General features: G+C 68.7%; 1 protein-coding gene across 1 annotated transcript in view; it reads right to left on the bottom strand.

Moving 5' to 3' along the window:
• Window positions 1–14378, bottom strand: part of PIEZO1 (piezo type mechanosensitive ion channel component 1 (Er blood group)) — a 57712-nt gene extending 43334 nt beyond the window's left edge. The window contains 1 exon segment of the mRNA XM_058279583.2: window positions 14153–14378. Within this exon segment, the coding sequence (XP_058135566.1) occupies window positions 14153–14216 (64 nt within the window). The 5' untranslated portion in view covers window positions 14217–14378.
• Between the last annotated feature and the right edge of the window lie 47 nt (window positions 14379–14425).

The following is a 14425-nucleotide window of genomic DNA, read 5'->3' as shown; positions in this document are numbered from 1 at the left end:
CCTCGTGAGTGACTGTGCGGCCTCTGGGCAGGGCCAAGCCGATCCGCAGCGCCCCTTGCAGCCAGCACAGGGCGCCGTCTTTCCCGTCGAGTTCGTTCTCGCTCAAGCCGCGGTTCTGCGTGCCCCCGGCTGGCAGCGCCCCCCCCCGCACCCGGGAAGTGGGTCGAAACGCGTTTCTCCAACAGGAGCCTCTTAGAGGAAAGCCTCTTTGTTTCGGTTTGGTTTGTTTTTGCCAATCTAGCAAGTTTCATCTTCTGTGGTTGAAATCAAGCACGTGGAACGTCGGAGAAGCGTTTTCCTGCTCTCCTTTACGGCCGTCGAGGAGAGCAGGGGTGGCCCCAGGGACGGCTGTTCGGCGCCTGGCTCGTGTCATTCAAAGCCTTTCGATCCGAACTGCAGCGCTCAGGCCCGACAGCCACGTCGCGATGCGGAGGCACCGACGCCAAGCACAGATCATCTTTTCATGCACAGAATACGTAACTTGAAGGCCTTTATTACCTGGACCGGGCACCCAAACCGCGGACGGTGGACCGTACACGAGACCCACGTCGTCACATGGTCCCGCGAAGACCGGGGAACTCTCACGCACAAACGCTCGTAGGCTGTAACAACCGGCTGCAGCCGCGCCTGCGCCCGCACTGGACAGCCTCGGTTCTGACCGGGCCTCCAGGGATTCCGATGAGCCCCAGAGATTGGGGACCGGATTCCAGGAGATTACCTTCAGCCCGAAGGACACGGTCGCGACTTTTTCAGACTCGGGAGGAGGCAAGGACCGGGCGTCTGTCCTGCCACTTGCCGGAACCTGCCTCGGCAGGCACCGTCTTCCTTGACAGCTCTGTTCTCGCTGGGCTGGCTGCCAGCCAGCCTGTCCTTTCTGCTTCCCGTGCGGGCAGAGACCAGCACCCACCAGGAGAGGATGGCCAAGTGGTCGGTGCAAGGAGGCCGTGAAGAGCTCGGCACGAGTTTCTGGGCGGCTCAAAGCCCGCAGGCAGCCGCCCTCAGGACCAGGGCCCCCTTTCCACATGCGGTGCCGGCCCGGGCGGAGGCAGCTGCCTGCAACCCCCCTCCACAGCCCCCATGCCCCCTCCCCAGCCCGGGCAGAGCCGGCTGCCCCGTGCCCCTTCCCCAACCCAGGCAGAGCCAGCCGCCCTGCGCCCCCTCCCCAGCCTGGGCAGAGCCGGCTGCCTGCATCCCCTCGCTGGCCACCCCATGCCCCCCTCCCCGACCACCCCGCGCCCCCTCCCTGGCCCGGGAGGAGCCAGCCGCCCGCACCCCCTCGCCGGCCACCCTGTGCCCCCTCCCCGGCTGCCCTGTGCCCCCTCCCCGGCCTGGGCAGAGCCGGCTGCCCACATCCCCTCGCCGGCCACCCCATGCCCCCTCCCTGACCACCCTGCACCCCCTCCCCAGCCCAGGCAGAGCCAGCTGCCCACACCCCCTTGTTGGCCACCCCATGCCCCCTCCCCAGCCGCCCTGTGCCCCCTCCCCAACCCGGGCAGAGCCAATTGCCTGAGCCCCCTCCCCAGCCACCCCGCGCCCCCTCCCTGGCCCAGGCAGAGTCGGCCTCCCGCGCCCCCTCCCCAGCCGCCCTGTGCCCCCTCCCTGGCTGCCCTGTGCCCCCTTCCTGGCCCCCCACGCCCCTTCCCCGGCCCGGGCGGAGCTGGCCCCCCATGTCCCTTCTCCGGCCCGGGCAGAGCTGGCCGCCCACACTCCCTCGCCGGCCCGGGCCCAGGACCAGCCAGGGCTCTGACTCAGGCCCCGCCCTGTGACTCACCCAGCCACAGCACCCCAACAGCTCGCTCAGCCTGTCCGGTCTGGCTTTTGCAACCCGCCCGGGACCCCATCACGGGCCGGCTCTGCTCTCCGGGGCCTTCCCACTGCCCCGCCCAGCCGTGGAGACCTGGGGTCTCGGTGCCGCCAGCCAAGGAGTGGGCGGGGGGGAGGGGCTGTGGCCGGCAGTTCTCTGGCCTCGGGCCCTGTCGAAGCCCACCTCCCCCAAAAGGATGGAGGGGTGGCAGTGGACGCAGGACAAGGGGGCTGATCTGTCCTAGCTAAGGCCTTCCCCTCTGCGACTCAGTTTCCCTTTTGGTGCAAAGAGGATTCTGCAGCCCGAGCCCTGAGCCCAGCACCTGGGTGCTCCCGGAGCCCACGACAGGCCACGCCCGAGGGTATGGAGTGAGGGTGCCTGCAGCAGGCCTCAGGCCTGGGGGCTCGCTGGCCTGTGGGGTCCCCCGGCCTCAGCACGTGATGGGGCCAAGCGAAGCCCTGGGCTGGGGGCAGACACGCGGGCAGACGCCCCGGGTGCGCGGCCACAGGCCCGGCTCTAGGCTGCATGTGCCCTCTGGAAATCCAACGAGCCCACGCAAGTGGCCACGGGAAAATTCCACACTGTCCACACACAACACTGGATGGGCAGGACAGCCGGGGTCTCCACCCTACCAAAGGGCTGGCCGTGCCTCGGTCTCCCCTCACGTGACAGCCTGCTGGACCTGCTAACAGCTGGCTCCAGGACACCTGCTCTCCTCGCCTTCGTTTTCAAGTTTAAAAAAGGCAGAAAAGGACAGTGTAACGGGCGCCCGTTAGCCTTCAACGTGCTTTTCCTGCAAACGTCCATCTTGCCAAACACAACCTCGCCAAGTAAGTGGAAGTGCTCGTCTCCTCCCCCAGTTCCTCTTCTCTGCCCAGGAAGAGGGGCCAAGCCCTTCGGGCCCACCCTGGGGCCCTCTAAGGGGCATCCTGGGCGGGGGCGGGGGCGGCAAAACACCTCCGGGTGCAGGGGCCTCCCCGTGCCCGAGGGGCGCCCCAAGTCCTCCAGCCCGAATTCCCTGGGAGCCTCGGCCCTGCCACGGGGCTGGGCCACGGGAAGCTGGAGGCAGCATAAGGGGCTACCGGAGCACACGGCCCCGGCCAGGACCCCCATTCCACTCCCCCTTCTCCTCTCAGACCCCGGCCACGGTGGGGCTGGCGGCTCCGGGCAGCCTGATGAGCCCCTGCCCTCGAGGCTGTTGCCACGGCTTGGGGGAGGGCGAGCCGTGGTCACGGGGCCGGGGTCCACCCGTGGGACCTCTTGCCGAGGAACGCGGGGCAACACGGCTCTGCCCCCAGGACTCGGCCTTAGCCCCGTGGTGGCCTCCCTCCACCCACAGGACAAACGCCCCCCCTCGCGGCACCCAGAGCACTTCGGGGTGTGCCCGGGGCCGCAGCGTCCAACCCCAGAGCCTCCTTCCTCAGCAGGCCACGTGCGCGCCCCAGGCCACGGTGCCTGCTCACCCACACGCTCCTACACCCAGTGCCCAGCCCGGCCTCCACGCCACTGCGGGCCGCGGGGTCCGACAACCCCACCCCCCGAGGGCCAGCCCCCCGCCCCCCATCTCGGCCCGCAAGGCCAGGCCAGGCCCCGCGTCAGCAGCCTGTCCCGGGTCACGCACTGCGGGCGACGTAATGAGCCCTGGCCCGAGAGCAGCCCATCGAGCGCCACTTAGAGCGGAGCGCGGTGGCTCCCGCGCCCGGGGGCAAGGCTGGCCTCGCGACAGGCCTATACGTCCAGTTCCTGGAACAAGAGGAGGGAGAAAAGCTCCTGATACGCTGCCATCTCACCCGCTACATCCTGTTTTTATGGAAAACTAATCTAATTCCTAACAGCGAAACGGGCGACTGACATCCGCCACAGTCCCAGGGGCCTGGGGCCCAACGCCCACCCAGCCCCGGAGGGACGAGCCTTCCGGCCAGTCTCCTCCCCCTCCCCCACCCCGGCAGACCGGCCACTGCGCGGGACAGCCGTCCCCTCGGGGCCACTGCCCAAAGATGTGCCTGGCCAGTGTGGCAGCTCAGAAAGTACCGGAAACGACCCTGGGCACGGAGGCATGGCGGCCGACGGAACACGGGGTGAGGGTCTGTGTGGCTCTGTCCAGAGGCCTGACCTTTCTGAGCCGCAGGTGGGGGCGCCAGCCCCACCTACCTCGCAGGTGCCATGGAGAACCCCGGGAAGCTGCTCACACCTGGGGAGGCTGAGCGCGCCCCGTTCCTGGGACCCCCCGGGGCCGGGCGCGTTGGGCCCCTTAATGCACAGTGCTGGCTCAGGGACAGGGGCTCACACATGAGGCGAGACAGACCCCCACGCGCTCCCCTGCGCCGAGTGCGGAGCCCCGGACTCTGGACCCCAAGTAGCCGGGGCCCTGCCTGAGCTCCCCAAGACCAGGCCCACCCTTGCAGCTCCCCCGGGCCCTGGACCCTGCCCAGCTCCCACCCGCCCCCCAAGAGGAGGCAGGTGCCCAGCTCACACGGCCAGGCCGCGACGCGTGCGCACACCCAGCGCCACGGCACTCCTGGGGCGTCCCTGCCGCCCCCCAAGCTACAGGCCCACAGCCTGGAACGAGAGAGCCCGTGGTGGGAGCTGGGGCCAGCAGGCAGAGGCACCCCGCGCCAGCCCCAGCCCTGTTCCCACAGCAGCGCGAGGGGCCCCGGGTGCCCCCGCCAGCCCCATGCTCCACGACTCCTTCCCCCGCCACCCTGACCTTCCCCCAGGACCAGAGAGGGGCGCCAGGCCAGGCACGCTCTGCAGAGCCCCCGGAGCACATGGAGCTCCCAGCTCCCCACCTGTGAGCCACGGGGTGGGGGGGGGCGCGAGGGCCACCGGGGCGACAGGCAGCCACGCAGGGCAGATGCCTGGGCGGCCCGGGGGGTGGGGAGAGCCCGGAGGGTCATTCTCTGGCTTCGTCCTGCTCCCATCACCAGCCCCAGCTCCCAGGCCTCGGCAGTGGCGGGGGCTGCCTGGCGAGCCCCAAACCAGCCACGCATTCTGGAAGCATCTGCCTGTTCATGGGGGGCGCTGTGGCCAGCGTCCCACCTCAGGGAGCACGTCATAAACCTCAGCACCCCAAGGTCCCGACATCCTGAAGCCGGGAGAGGCTGTCGGCGGGAACTGTGGCACCACTGCAGGGGTGGGAGGGGGCTCCCTGCTGACGCCCGCCCGCCACATGCCGCCCACCACGCGCCCGCCCGCCACACACCCGTCCCATGGCCACAGAGCCAGGCTCTCCTAAAACCAGGTCGTGGCGCTCTGCCGGCCCCAGCAGGTGAAAGGAGCTCTGGGGCTCCGAGGGCCTCACCGCCCCAGCAGCTGCGAGACGCGAGACGCGCAGCGCGAAGCCCCGAATCACACGATCATGGTTTGGAACGTCGCAGCGGCAGTGCTCGGCGCCGGCAGGGCTGTCCACTGAGCAGCACCGTCCAGACGGGCAGGACAGAGCCGGGACCCGCATGGCGGCGCAGGCAGGACTCCAGACCCTAACGCAGGTCTCCGGCCCGGCTGCCGGAAGGCTCTAGAATGGTCATCAGCATGGCTTTGCGTCTCACGGTGCCAGAACCTGGGAGCTGAAGCCCCAGGTCTACGCTCAGAACTGGGGAGCGAGGTGGGAATCCCGGGCCCCCGCAGGGTGGCAGACGAGGCTGTCAGAGCCACGTGGGTTTCCAGGACAGTTACGTGGCCTCTGTGAGCCACCAGCTGGGACTGCCACTTAGAACATAAAGACGTGGCTCTGGTCACAATGAACCGATGGACAGGCTTTGGGACCCTTCTGCCCCGCTCAGGTCACCCAGCGACGTCCCACCTGCCCAGGCAGGTGACCCAGGACCCTCCCCTGGCCTGGAGACAAAGGCCTCCCTTCTCTGGGGCCACGGACAGTGAACCGAACAGGAGTCACCAGAAAGAAGAGGGCAGGGAATGGCAAGCGGAGGGTTAATCTGTGCAGAAATGGTTCGAAGGTCGCTCGTAGAGCTTTGGAAATGAACAGAAAAGGCGGGAGCACATCCCGGTGCTTGTGAGTAGCAGGACTAACGTGCCCGCACGACGGTGGTCGAAGGGGACTTCTAAGGTCATGTACATTCCTAGAAGGAAAGCCAAAACCTGTGACAGGGGCCGTCAATAGGAAACCTCACTGGAGTGTGAGCAGGGGTGAAAGTGCACAGACAGGACCGTTTTTCTGTAAAACTAAACAAATGTATATTAACGTTACAAGATGTAACTACCAATCAGGCAAAAGTACAACTAAACAAACTATGGACAGCAGTGTATAGTAACATATTAACAATCTCCCCGTAAGGGATTTAAAAAAAAAGGAAATACACCAAGTGAAAGAAACTAGATAAGAAGTGCTATGTATTTTTTTACTTTATCTGTAAGTGAATAAGAAAATTAGAAAGAAAGAGAATAGCAGTTGTGTATGGCTGGGGAAGCATGGAGAGATTGAGAGGAGATTATACTAGAGCTTGCTTTGTCTGTTTATTATTATTATTATTATTGAAATAGTGAAAATATTTTAATAATGATTGAAATGGTAGATGCACAACTATGTGATTATATTAAATACCATTGACTGTACACTTTGGGTGGATTTATGCTTTATTAATAAGTATCAATAAAATAGACTTAAAAGGTCCTACAAGTTTCAAAAAAAATCACATACATGATTCCACTTATAAGAAATGTCCAGGGCAGGCCATCTAGAGGGACAGAGAGTAGCCCAGCGGTTGCCTCGGGCTGGGTGAGTTTGGGGGGCTGGGAGTGGCGGCTAAAGGGACCGGGCTTTCCTTTTGGATGTTGGAAACATTCTGAAAGTGAGTGTGGCGATGGACGTGCAGCTCTGTGAACGCACACTGACATGTGCGTGTTGGACGAGGTGAACCACACAGTGTGTGAATTTTATCTCTTTAAAACTGTTTTTAAGGAGGAAAAAAAAGGCCCCGGCCCCAGCTGGCCTGGGTGCAGCTTTCTCACGGCCCCCCGCGCCAAGCCCCCTCGGCGAGCGACCGCCCACCCCGCTGTTTGGAATGCTCCGGCACGGCCAGCGCCCAGCCCGCTGCAGGCGCACTCGAACAGCTGCCGAGAGGAGGGTGCCCGGGCGGCCTCCGCCCCTTCAGGGCCTCTCGGGGCTGGAATGCAACAGAGCCCGCCCAGCCCGGCCTCGGAGCACCCCGAGAGCGCCCCGTCCTGCACCTGCCAACACTCCCTCCCGCCACCGAGGGGCCCGGTGCCTCCTTCATCCGGGTCGAATGGAGCGGCCCTCAGCCGGGCAGGGACCCCCAGCTCCGGGGGCAGGGGCAGGGTTAAGGTCAGGGTCGGGGTCAGGGTGGGCAGGAAGCCTGAGCAGGAGAAGGGGCGGAAGGCGGTGAGCCAGGGCGGCTGCCGAGCGCCTGAGGGGTGGGGTGTGCAGAGGACGTTTTCCCCTCCATCCCTGAGAAGGCTCCTGACTTTGGGGACGGAGAGAAGGGAGCGTCCAAGAAAAGAGGGGGCGGACACAGGGGTGGAGACCGAGATGCCCTGGGGGACACAGACTGGCTCCCGTCCCCCCGGCTTGACTGGGCACAAGTCCAGAGCACAGCAGGCCTCCCTGCCGCGACCCGAGGGCCCCCCAGGATCCCCCCCCTTCCAGGGAGGCCACGCACGGAAGCACGAAGCCGTGCGGCGGGGGCTGGTGAGGGGCCCGTCCCTGCACCCCCTCCCCTGGGTCTCTGGAGGCGGCGGACAGGACGCTGGGCCCCCGCTGCCCACACTCGGCCGCCCAGGAAGCCCCCAGCCGGGTTCTCAGGACCCTGGGGTCATCCCGTCCTCCTCGCGTCTGACTCAGGGACGCCCTCGCGGTGACCTCCCAGGCACGGCCTACGCATCAGCGCGTCCGACACGCACATCCTACCGTCCGCCCGCCTGCCGCGGGGGGAACACTGAGGCAGGGCCCCTGGCCATCCCGCGGTCACCATGCGACATGGCACGGCCACTCCTGACCCTGGAGATCAGCGCCCACCTCGGCCGCCCTCCCCTTGCCGGGAAGGCCTGTGCCTGCTGATAAGGGACAAAAGCATGTAGTAGGACAGGGCCGGAGGCGGGGCCGGGGCCACCTCTGAGGCCTCCGGCAGTAGCCTTGGCCTACATTCGTCCCCCGCCCACGGGCGGTCATTCCCAAAGGGCCAGTCAGCCAGCAGCCGAGCCGCCTCTGGTCATCCCCAGTCACGGAAAACCCGTGCGTGTGCCCGGGGGGCAGACCCCGCAGACAGAGGGCTGGGCAGGTGCTGGGGACCCCGTCCTGAGCGGGGCCGGGAGGGCCCTCGGCTCACACGGCTCCGGGGGGGGGGGGGGGGGGGGGGGGGGGGGGGGGCGGGACTCGCCAGGAAAGGAAAGCGCGCGCCAGGCGCCGCGGAGCAGGGAGTGTGCGGTGCCGGCGCCGGGAGCACGTGGAGAGGAGCCGGCGAGCGCTGAGGCCCGCCCAGTCCCGCAGCCCGACTCCTCGAGCTCCATCCCAGGGGACGCCAGGGGCCGGCGCGGGAGGCCGCTCTGCAGTCCTGGGAACTGCCCCGGCCAGGCCCTCCCGCAGCGACACAGGAAGCCGAGTCACCCGAGACACACTGACCGAGGGGCCGGCGGCCACGCCGAAGAAGACCGAGTCCCTCCCCGGGACGCCCGCATCCCCGTGGGGAACGGGCAGCAGAGGGGACAACGGCCCCGGGGCTGGGGGCCGGGGCGGGAAGGGCACGTCCGGGGGCCCGGGCAGCAAGGCGAGCCCGGCGGGGGGGCGCCACGCCTGTCGGAGGTCACAGGGGGCCGGGCCCGAGGGTTAGGGTCAGGCCCGACGGCAGGCCGTGGCGTGGGGCGCGCTCACCCCCGGGGACAGCCGCTCGCAGGGCAGGTGGCCGTCAGCGGGGCTTGCCCCGGCCCAGAAACGCCTGCCCTTAGAATAGACACCACGAGGGCGACGACCGGCCTCGCGACCACCAGCTGGGACAAGAGCCAGGGAGGACCCACGTCGGGCGCCCGCGAGAAGCGTCTGCCGAGGAAGGGAAAGGCGAACCATCCAGTTTTTACGACGGGCAAAAGCAGGCGGAGCCCACCGCGAGGGGCGCGGAAGGCGGGGCCAGGCGACTCGGCTCGCCCTCCTACCCCAGGAGGCCACCCCGACCCCAGGAGGCCACAGCTCGCCGGAGGGAGGAGGACCCGCGAGAACCGCGCTCCTCGTCCTCCCGCGGTGGGCTGCAGGGGCTGGGAGGCGCCCCGCTCCAAGACTCCTCCAACGCTGCCCTAAAGGGTGGGGGTTTCAAACGATCCTTCAGCCACGGCAGAAGGGCGAGCGGCGGGTGGTGGCTCTGGGGCCCCCGGGAGGGGTGGGGGTCGCAGACGGGAGAGGGGCTCCTCCTCAGAGGCCCCCGCCCGGGGCCCCCGCCCATACCCCAGCCTTGCACCCGGCCGCCTGTCTCCCAGCCCGGCCACCCCGCCGGGCCCCGGGCCCCCCGCTCTGTCTGTGCCTCCTGCAGGCCTGAGGAATTCGTTTACGCAGCAGTTTTGCTTAATTGTTTTTCCCAGGGGATCCTCCAAAGAGACATCCAACGGCCCCCGGCGAGGAGGGGACAGCGGCCAGGGCTCAGCACCCACGCCCGGGCGCCGCTGGGTCGGCCGCGTGGCCCTGTGGGCCCCGTGGGTGGTGGGTGGGTGCGGCTGCGTGGCGGCCCCCGCGCTCCCCCGCCCTCGGCCGCCCACGGCAGGAGCCGCCTGGCCCTCCCAGGCCCATTTCAGCCACCCACTCGCTGGCCAAGGAAACCACAGGAGGTGGCTGGGGCGGCCACTGTCCCTCTGTGGCCCGGGCCGGGGAAGGAGAAGCGGCCCCAGCTATATATACTTAAGGAGAAAAATAGCGTGTAGATTGGAGCTGGTAAACAGCCGGCCCGCTGGAGGGAACCTAAAAATACTCCCTACGGCCCTGTTATTAAAACACCCCAGGAAAGCGGCCCCCCCTCAGCAGAGCTCCCGAGGTGGCCACGGGGAAGCGGCAGCCGCGCACGTCGGCCTGAGGGGCCCGGCACCACCCCAGAGGAGCTGGTGTGGGCAGACAGCGAGCCGGCACCCCTTGGCCCCGGGCTGGGCCCCTGGGGTCTGGTCACCCCCCGAGGATGGAGAGTGCCCCGGGGGCCGGCGTAGGCAGCTCCCCTGCCCGGAGCCCGCTGCCCCCAGGCCTGTGCTCGGCCAGGGTCCCTGTGGTCTGCTCTGCCTGGGGAAGCCGAGTGGGGAGGCGGCCCCCAGCCCCCTGCCCTGCCCCTGGTGCTGACGGGGGGCTGTTCTGTGTCACTGTCGGCGCGGCGCTCTCCCCCACCCGCGACCAGCACGGAGCTCTCTGGGGGGGGTCCAGGACCCGAGCTCCGTGGAGCCGTAAGCCCCTCCCTGACAGCCTGGGGTGGGCCCCTCCACGAGGAAAGCCGGCCTCGGGCGCCCCCATCCCCGGGCGGGATGCAGCGCTGGGGCTCCTGGCATCGGCCAGGTTCTGGCCACAGACCCGTGGGTGAGTCTGGAAGGCTCAGGAAAAGGGGCCGTGCGAGCACCGGGAACCCGCACGGGCCCCGGGATGTGCCGCGTACACGGGCCGAGGGGGGCGGAGGCCCTGGGGGTCCCCGGCTGGACCCTGCTGCCCGCGGCCGGCAGACTGCGAGGGCCCAGGGTTGCCCCTCCCCAGCCTCCCCAGGGGCTCGGCCCACTGCCCCCACCACGCTCAGCCCGGCCTGCGCCTCCGGGAAGCCACCCCGGCTCTTTCCCACGGGACACTGGAGGCGCCGCAGGGACGTGCTATCACAACGACAGACGAGGAAACTGAGGCCCGGAAAGGGAGGGTGGCCCAGCAAGTTCACGGTGAGATGGCGGCTGCCGCCCGCGCGTCCGTCCTGTCCGGGACCCAGCGGAGGGCCCTCTTAGGGCAGCGTGGAAACGCTGCTCAGACGACGGCCGGGGCCGGAGCCGCTTCTCAGGACAGCGGGGGGGCCCCCCCGCCCTGCCCCCCGTCCCCGTCACCTGGGCTCGACTCGGCCCCGAAGCCCTAAAGCAGGGAACCCAGCCTTCCAAGGCGGGAGAACTCGGACGCCAAGGGCGGGGCGGGCGCAGGTGGCAGGGGGTCCCGTCCCTCGACTCAGGCCCCCAGAGCCCAATGAAGGCTGAGGTGACAGGCCCGGCGGACCCCACAAAGGATGGGAAGCGGGGAAGGAGTCAGTGAGTGTCCCCCTCCCAAGACAGCCGCGTGGGGACCGGCGCTTAGGGGCCGTTCCCGTGACACCCGGAGACCACCAGACTCAAAGCCGCTTGGGAAAACGGCCGCGAGAAGTGACCGTTAACTGGGCCTTTCCAAAACAGACGGGGAGGAGGCCGACGCCTGCCCACCCGCAGGAAAAGCCGTTTCTGGGCCCGCGTCTGTGGCAGGAGGCAGGCGGGGGGCCCAGACCCCGGGTCGAGGCTGCACAGCGGGAGGCGCCCGCGACTCAGCGCCGAGTCGGGGAGTGGGGGGCCCTGTGCCCCCCGCCTCCGAGCCCCGAAGGGAACGTCAGTGCCTTGTAGGGTGGGAGGGGCGCCCAGGGTCCGCCTGTGAGGCCAGGTCAGTGCCAGGGAGAGGCCGCGCCGCTGCCCCCACCCAGCGCCGGGCTTGCCCTGCAGACCCTGCCCAGCCGCCCCGCTCCCCACGCGCCCAGCTCCCCCACGCTAGCTGGCCAGGCCACCCACCCGGCGACCGCACCTCGTTCCCGAGGTGGACCGGCCTCCGCACGAGGAGGCCGACGTTTGGAAAGCGAGTGCCCAGGGCGGCGGGTCCTGGCCCAACTCTGAGGCCGCTAAGTTCCTCGCGGGTCCGGCAAGGGCCAGGCGTCCAGAAGGGACGCACGCAGGCTGGGTCCCCGCTCTGAGACCCCTGGGGCCACCTCCGGGGGGCTGGTCGGCAAACGCCGGCGCCCGCTGTGATCGCCACGCCTCCCCGAGCCCACCCTGCCGCTCACGTGTCGTCGGGAGCGGCCACCGCGCAGACGCCCCTCGTGTTTTCTGTAAACTGTCCCTTGGTTTTCCCAGTGGCTGAGGGCGAGTGGGCTCCCAGGGCTGTTATCATGAAAACGCCCCGAAAGGAGGAAGTGTCCCCTGAGCGCGAGACGGGGCCCTAAACGGCACACTTCTCAGTTCTGGGTTTTCAGTGCCGATCAGGAGGCCTGGGGGGTGGGGGAGACGCCCGGGTGTGCCGGGAGGGCGTGTCCCACCGCCTGGGTGCCGAGGCCGACCCGAAAAACAGAAGCCACCGCTGCCCTCGCCGGAGATTCTGCGATGGTCGCTACTTCCTAAGCTCCTGGGCTGCTGCTCCCTCAGGGCCATCAATCGCCAAGCATCCTGCCCTGGCATCTAGAAGCTTCCAGGGACAAGAGCCAAGAGTACCTGAGGTGGTGGCCGTGGTGGGGGCAGTTGACCCCGGAGGCGCGCGGCCTGCCTGCATCCCGGCTGGCCCCGGGCAGGGGTCTCACACACGCCCCGAGGCCCGCTTAGCGCGCGCTATTTCCCTTATTTTTTTTACCCTCCCCTTGCTGTTAGCGCTCAGTGTCAGCTCCCCATGCCGTTCACTTTCAAAACAGAACAAGTCTCGGCAGGTTCAACCAAGCCCCTGGGGGAGCAAGAAGTGCTGGGAGACCACGGAGCAAGGCCCCCCTCGAGGCAGACACAGCGGGGTGACCCCGAGGATCTCGGGGACCCCCGGGGCCTGGGCTGGGAGCAGCCCAAGGGCTCAGGCTGCACCCAGCGCAGGGTGGGCCCCCCTCCCCCACAAAGCTCAGGAAAAATCCTGAAACCGGGGCCCTGGGTGGGGCGGGTTCAGGTGGGGTACGCCCCAGGGGGCTGTGCCACCTCCTGGTCCCCCAGAGGAGACGGAGGCCCGGGGCACGAGAGGACACTCCCCAGAGCCACCTCGGCGAGCCACGGCCGAGGAGCCGAGCCCAGGTCCTCTGATTCTAGGTGTCCACAAACCAGGGCCCGAGGCCACGCCACCACCTGCTTCGGTAAGGCCCACCCTTAAAGTGCTGCAGAAGTGCTCAGAGAACCCCACGACGCAGAAACACCTGCCACGTGGCTCTGCAGGGAGAGCTGCTGACCCCGGCCCGGTGACCCCCATCTGAGGGGAGGCCGCCCCCTCAGGAAGGCGCCCCCGTCCCCCCAGGTCTTCTAAGGACCCATGCCCACCGCAGGCCTGCTCTGGGTCGGAGGCGCCTGACCCGCAGGGAGCGGCTGCTGCCCCCGGTGGGGCAAGGAAAGCTGCACCTCCAGGCCGCTCGCCTCACCCCTCCCGGTGCCAGCCCCACTTCTGTCACCTTCTGGCTCCCCGGGGGGGGGGGGGGGGGGCAGGGCGGCCTGCAGAGCGTTTCTGGAAAACCTCTCCTCTCCAACCTCAATGCTTCTCATTGATTCCTGCCCTGAAAACGTTCCCAAGTGTCACCAACTTTCTCCACTACAAATCAAAACGCAGCCTGTCTGAGCGCCAGGGCGCAGGCTGGCCCGGTCGCCCCACACTCCTCGCCCGCTCCGGGCCGGCTCCGAGCTGTCAACCTAAATGGGCCAAGCGACTTAGAAGGCTCTGGAAGGGCCTTCGGAACCGCCCACCCACGGGCTGGGAGCGTTCTGAACAGACTTTCACAACGCAAGCCCTTCCATTTTTCCGTGAATTAACTTAATCAGGCTGCTTTCCAGGCCACGCCCGGCAGGGGGCAGGGAGCTGGGGGCGTGGGCACGGAGGGCCTCTCCCCCCCGGGGGGGAGGGGGCCTGGGCACCCGGCCCGGGGAAGGTGGAAGGGGGGGCGCGGGAGCCGGGCCGCAGCCTTGGCGCCCCGGGCCGCGCTTTCTGGGGCAGGGGTGGGCAGGGGAGACTGAGGCCGGGCCAGCCTCCCGGGGCGGGAGTTTCCTTCCCCAGGGCAGCAGCACTGCCAGGCCCCTCCCCAGCGCCAGGAGTCCCAGAGGGTGAGCCAGGGCGGGGGCCCGCAGGGCGGAACCCTAGCTGGTTTTTCCGAAGGATCGGATTGGGGTGCGGAGGGGGTAAGGGGTGAGGGGGGGCCGAGGCCCCGGGCGCGGGCCGCGGGGGGCTTGGGAGGCTCCAGGCCCCCCGTCCAGGCCAGGCAGGAAGGCGGCCGCCTCCCGCGGGCTCAGGAAGTCGTGACGCAAAACTGCACTTTTTGTTTCCAGCGAGGAGAGCCGGAGAGCGCGGCGCCCCCTCGGCCTGGCAGGGCAGGCGCCCCCCTCCCCGCGCCTCTGGAAGGTGGGCGCCGCGTCCCGGGCAGCGGGGCCAAGTCCGGCGGGCGGCGGGACCCGCGGCCGGAGCCCCCGCCCCGCACTCACCCGCCAGCAGCGCGAGCGGCAGCAGCAGCCAGTAGAGGAAGGCGCCGAGCACGTGCGGCTCCATGGCGCGGGCCCGCGGCGCTAAGGGGCGGCGAGGGGGCGCGGGGGCCGGCCGGCCATGCCCGCGGGCCGGGGCGCTGCACGTGGCGGGGCCGCCGCCTCTCCCGCCGGCCGGGCCGGGCGCTCTCCCGACGGCGGCGCGGAGCGCAGCAGGACCCGCCCTCCCCGCGGCCGAGCGCAGCGGAGCGCGGGCGCCGAGCAGGGCCGGACGCG

This window comes from Dasypus novemcinctus, chromosome 18, assembly GCF_030445035.2.
Source record: "Dasypus novemcinctus isolate mDasNov1 chromosome 18, mDasNov1.1.hap2, whole genome shotgun sequence".
Lineage (NCBI taxonomy): Eukaryota > Metazoa > Chordata > Mammalia > Cingulata > Dasypodidae > Dasypus > Dasypus novemcinctus.
This window is presented reverse-complemented; position numbering and strand designations above follow the sequence as displayed.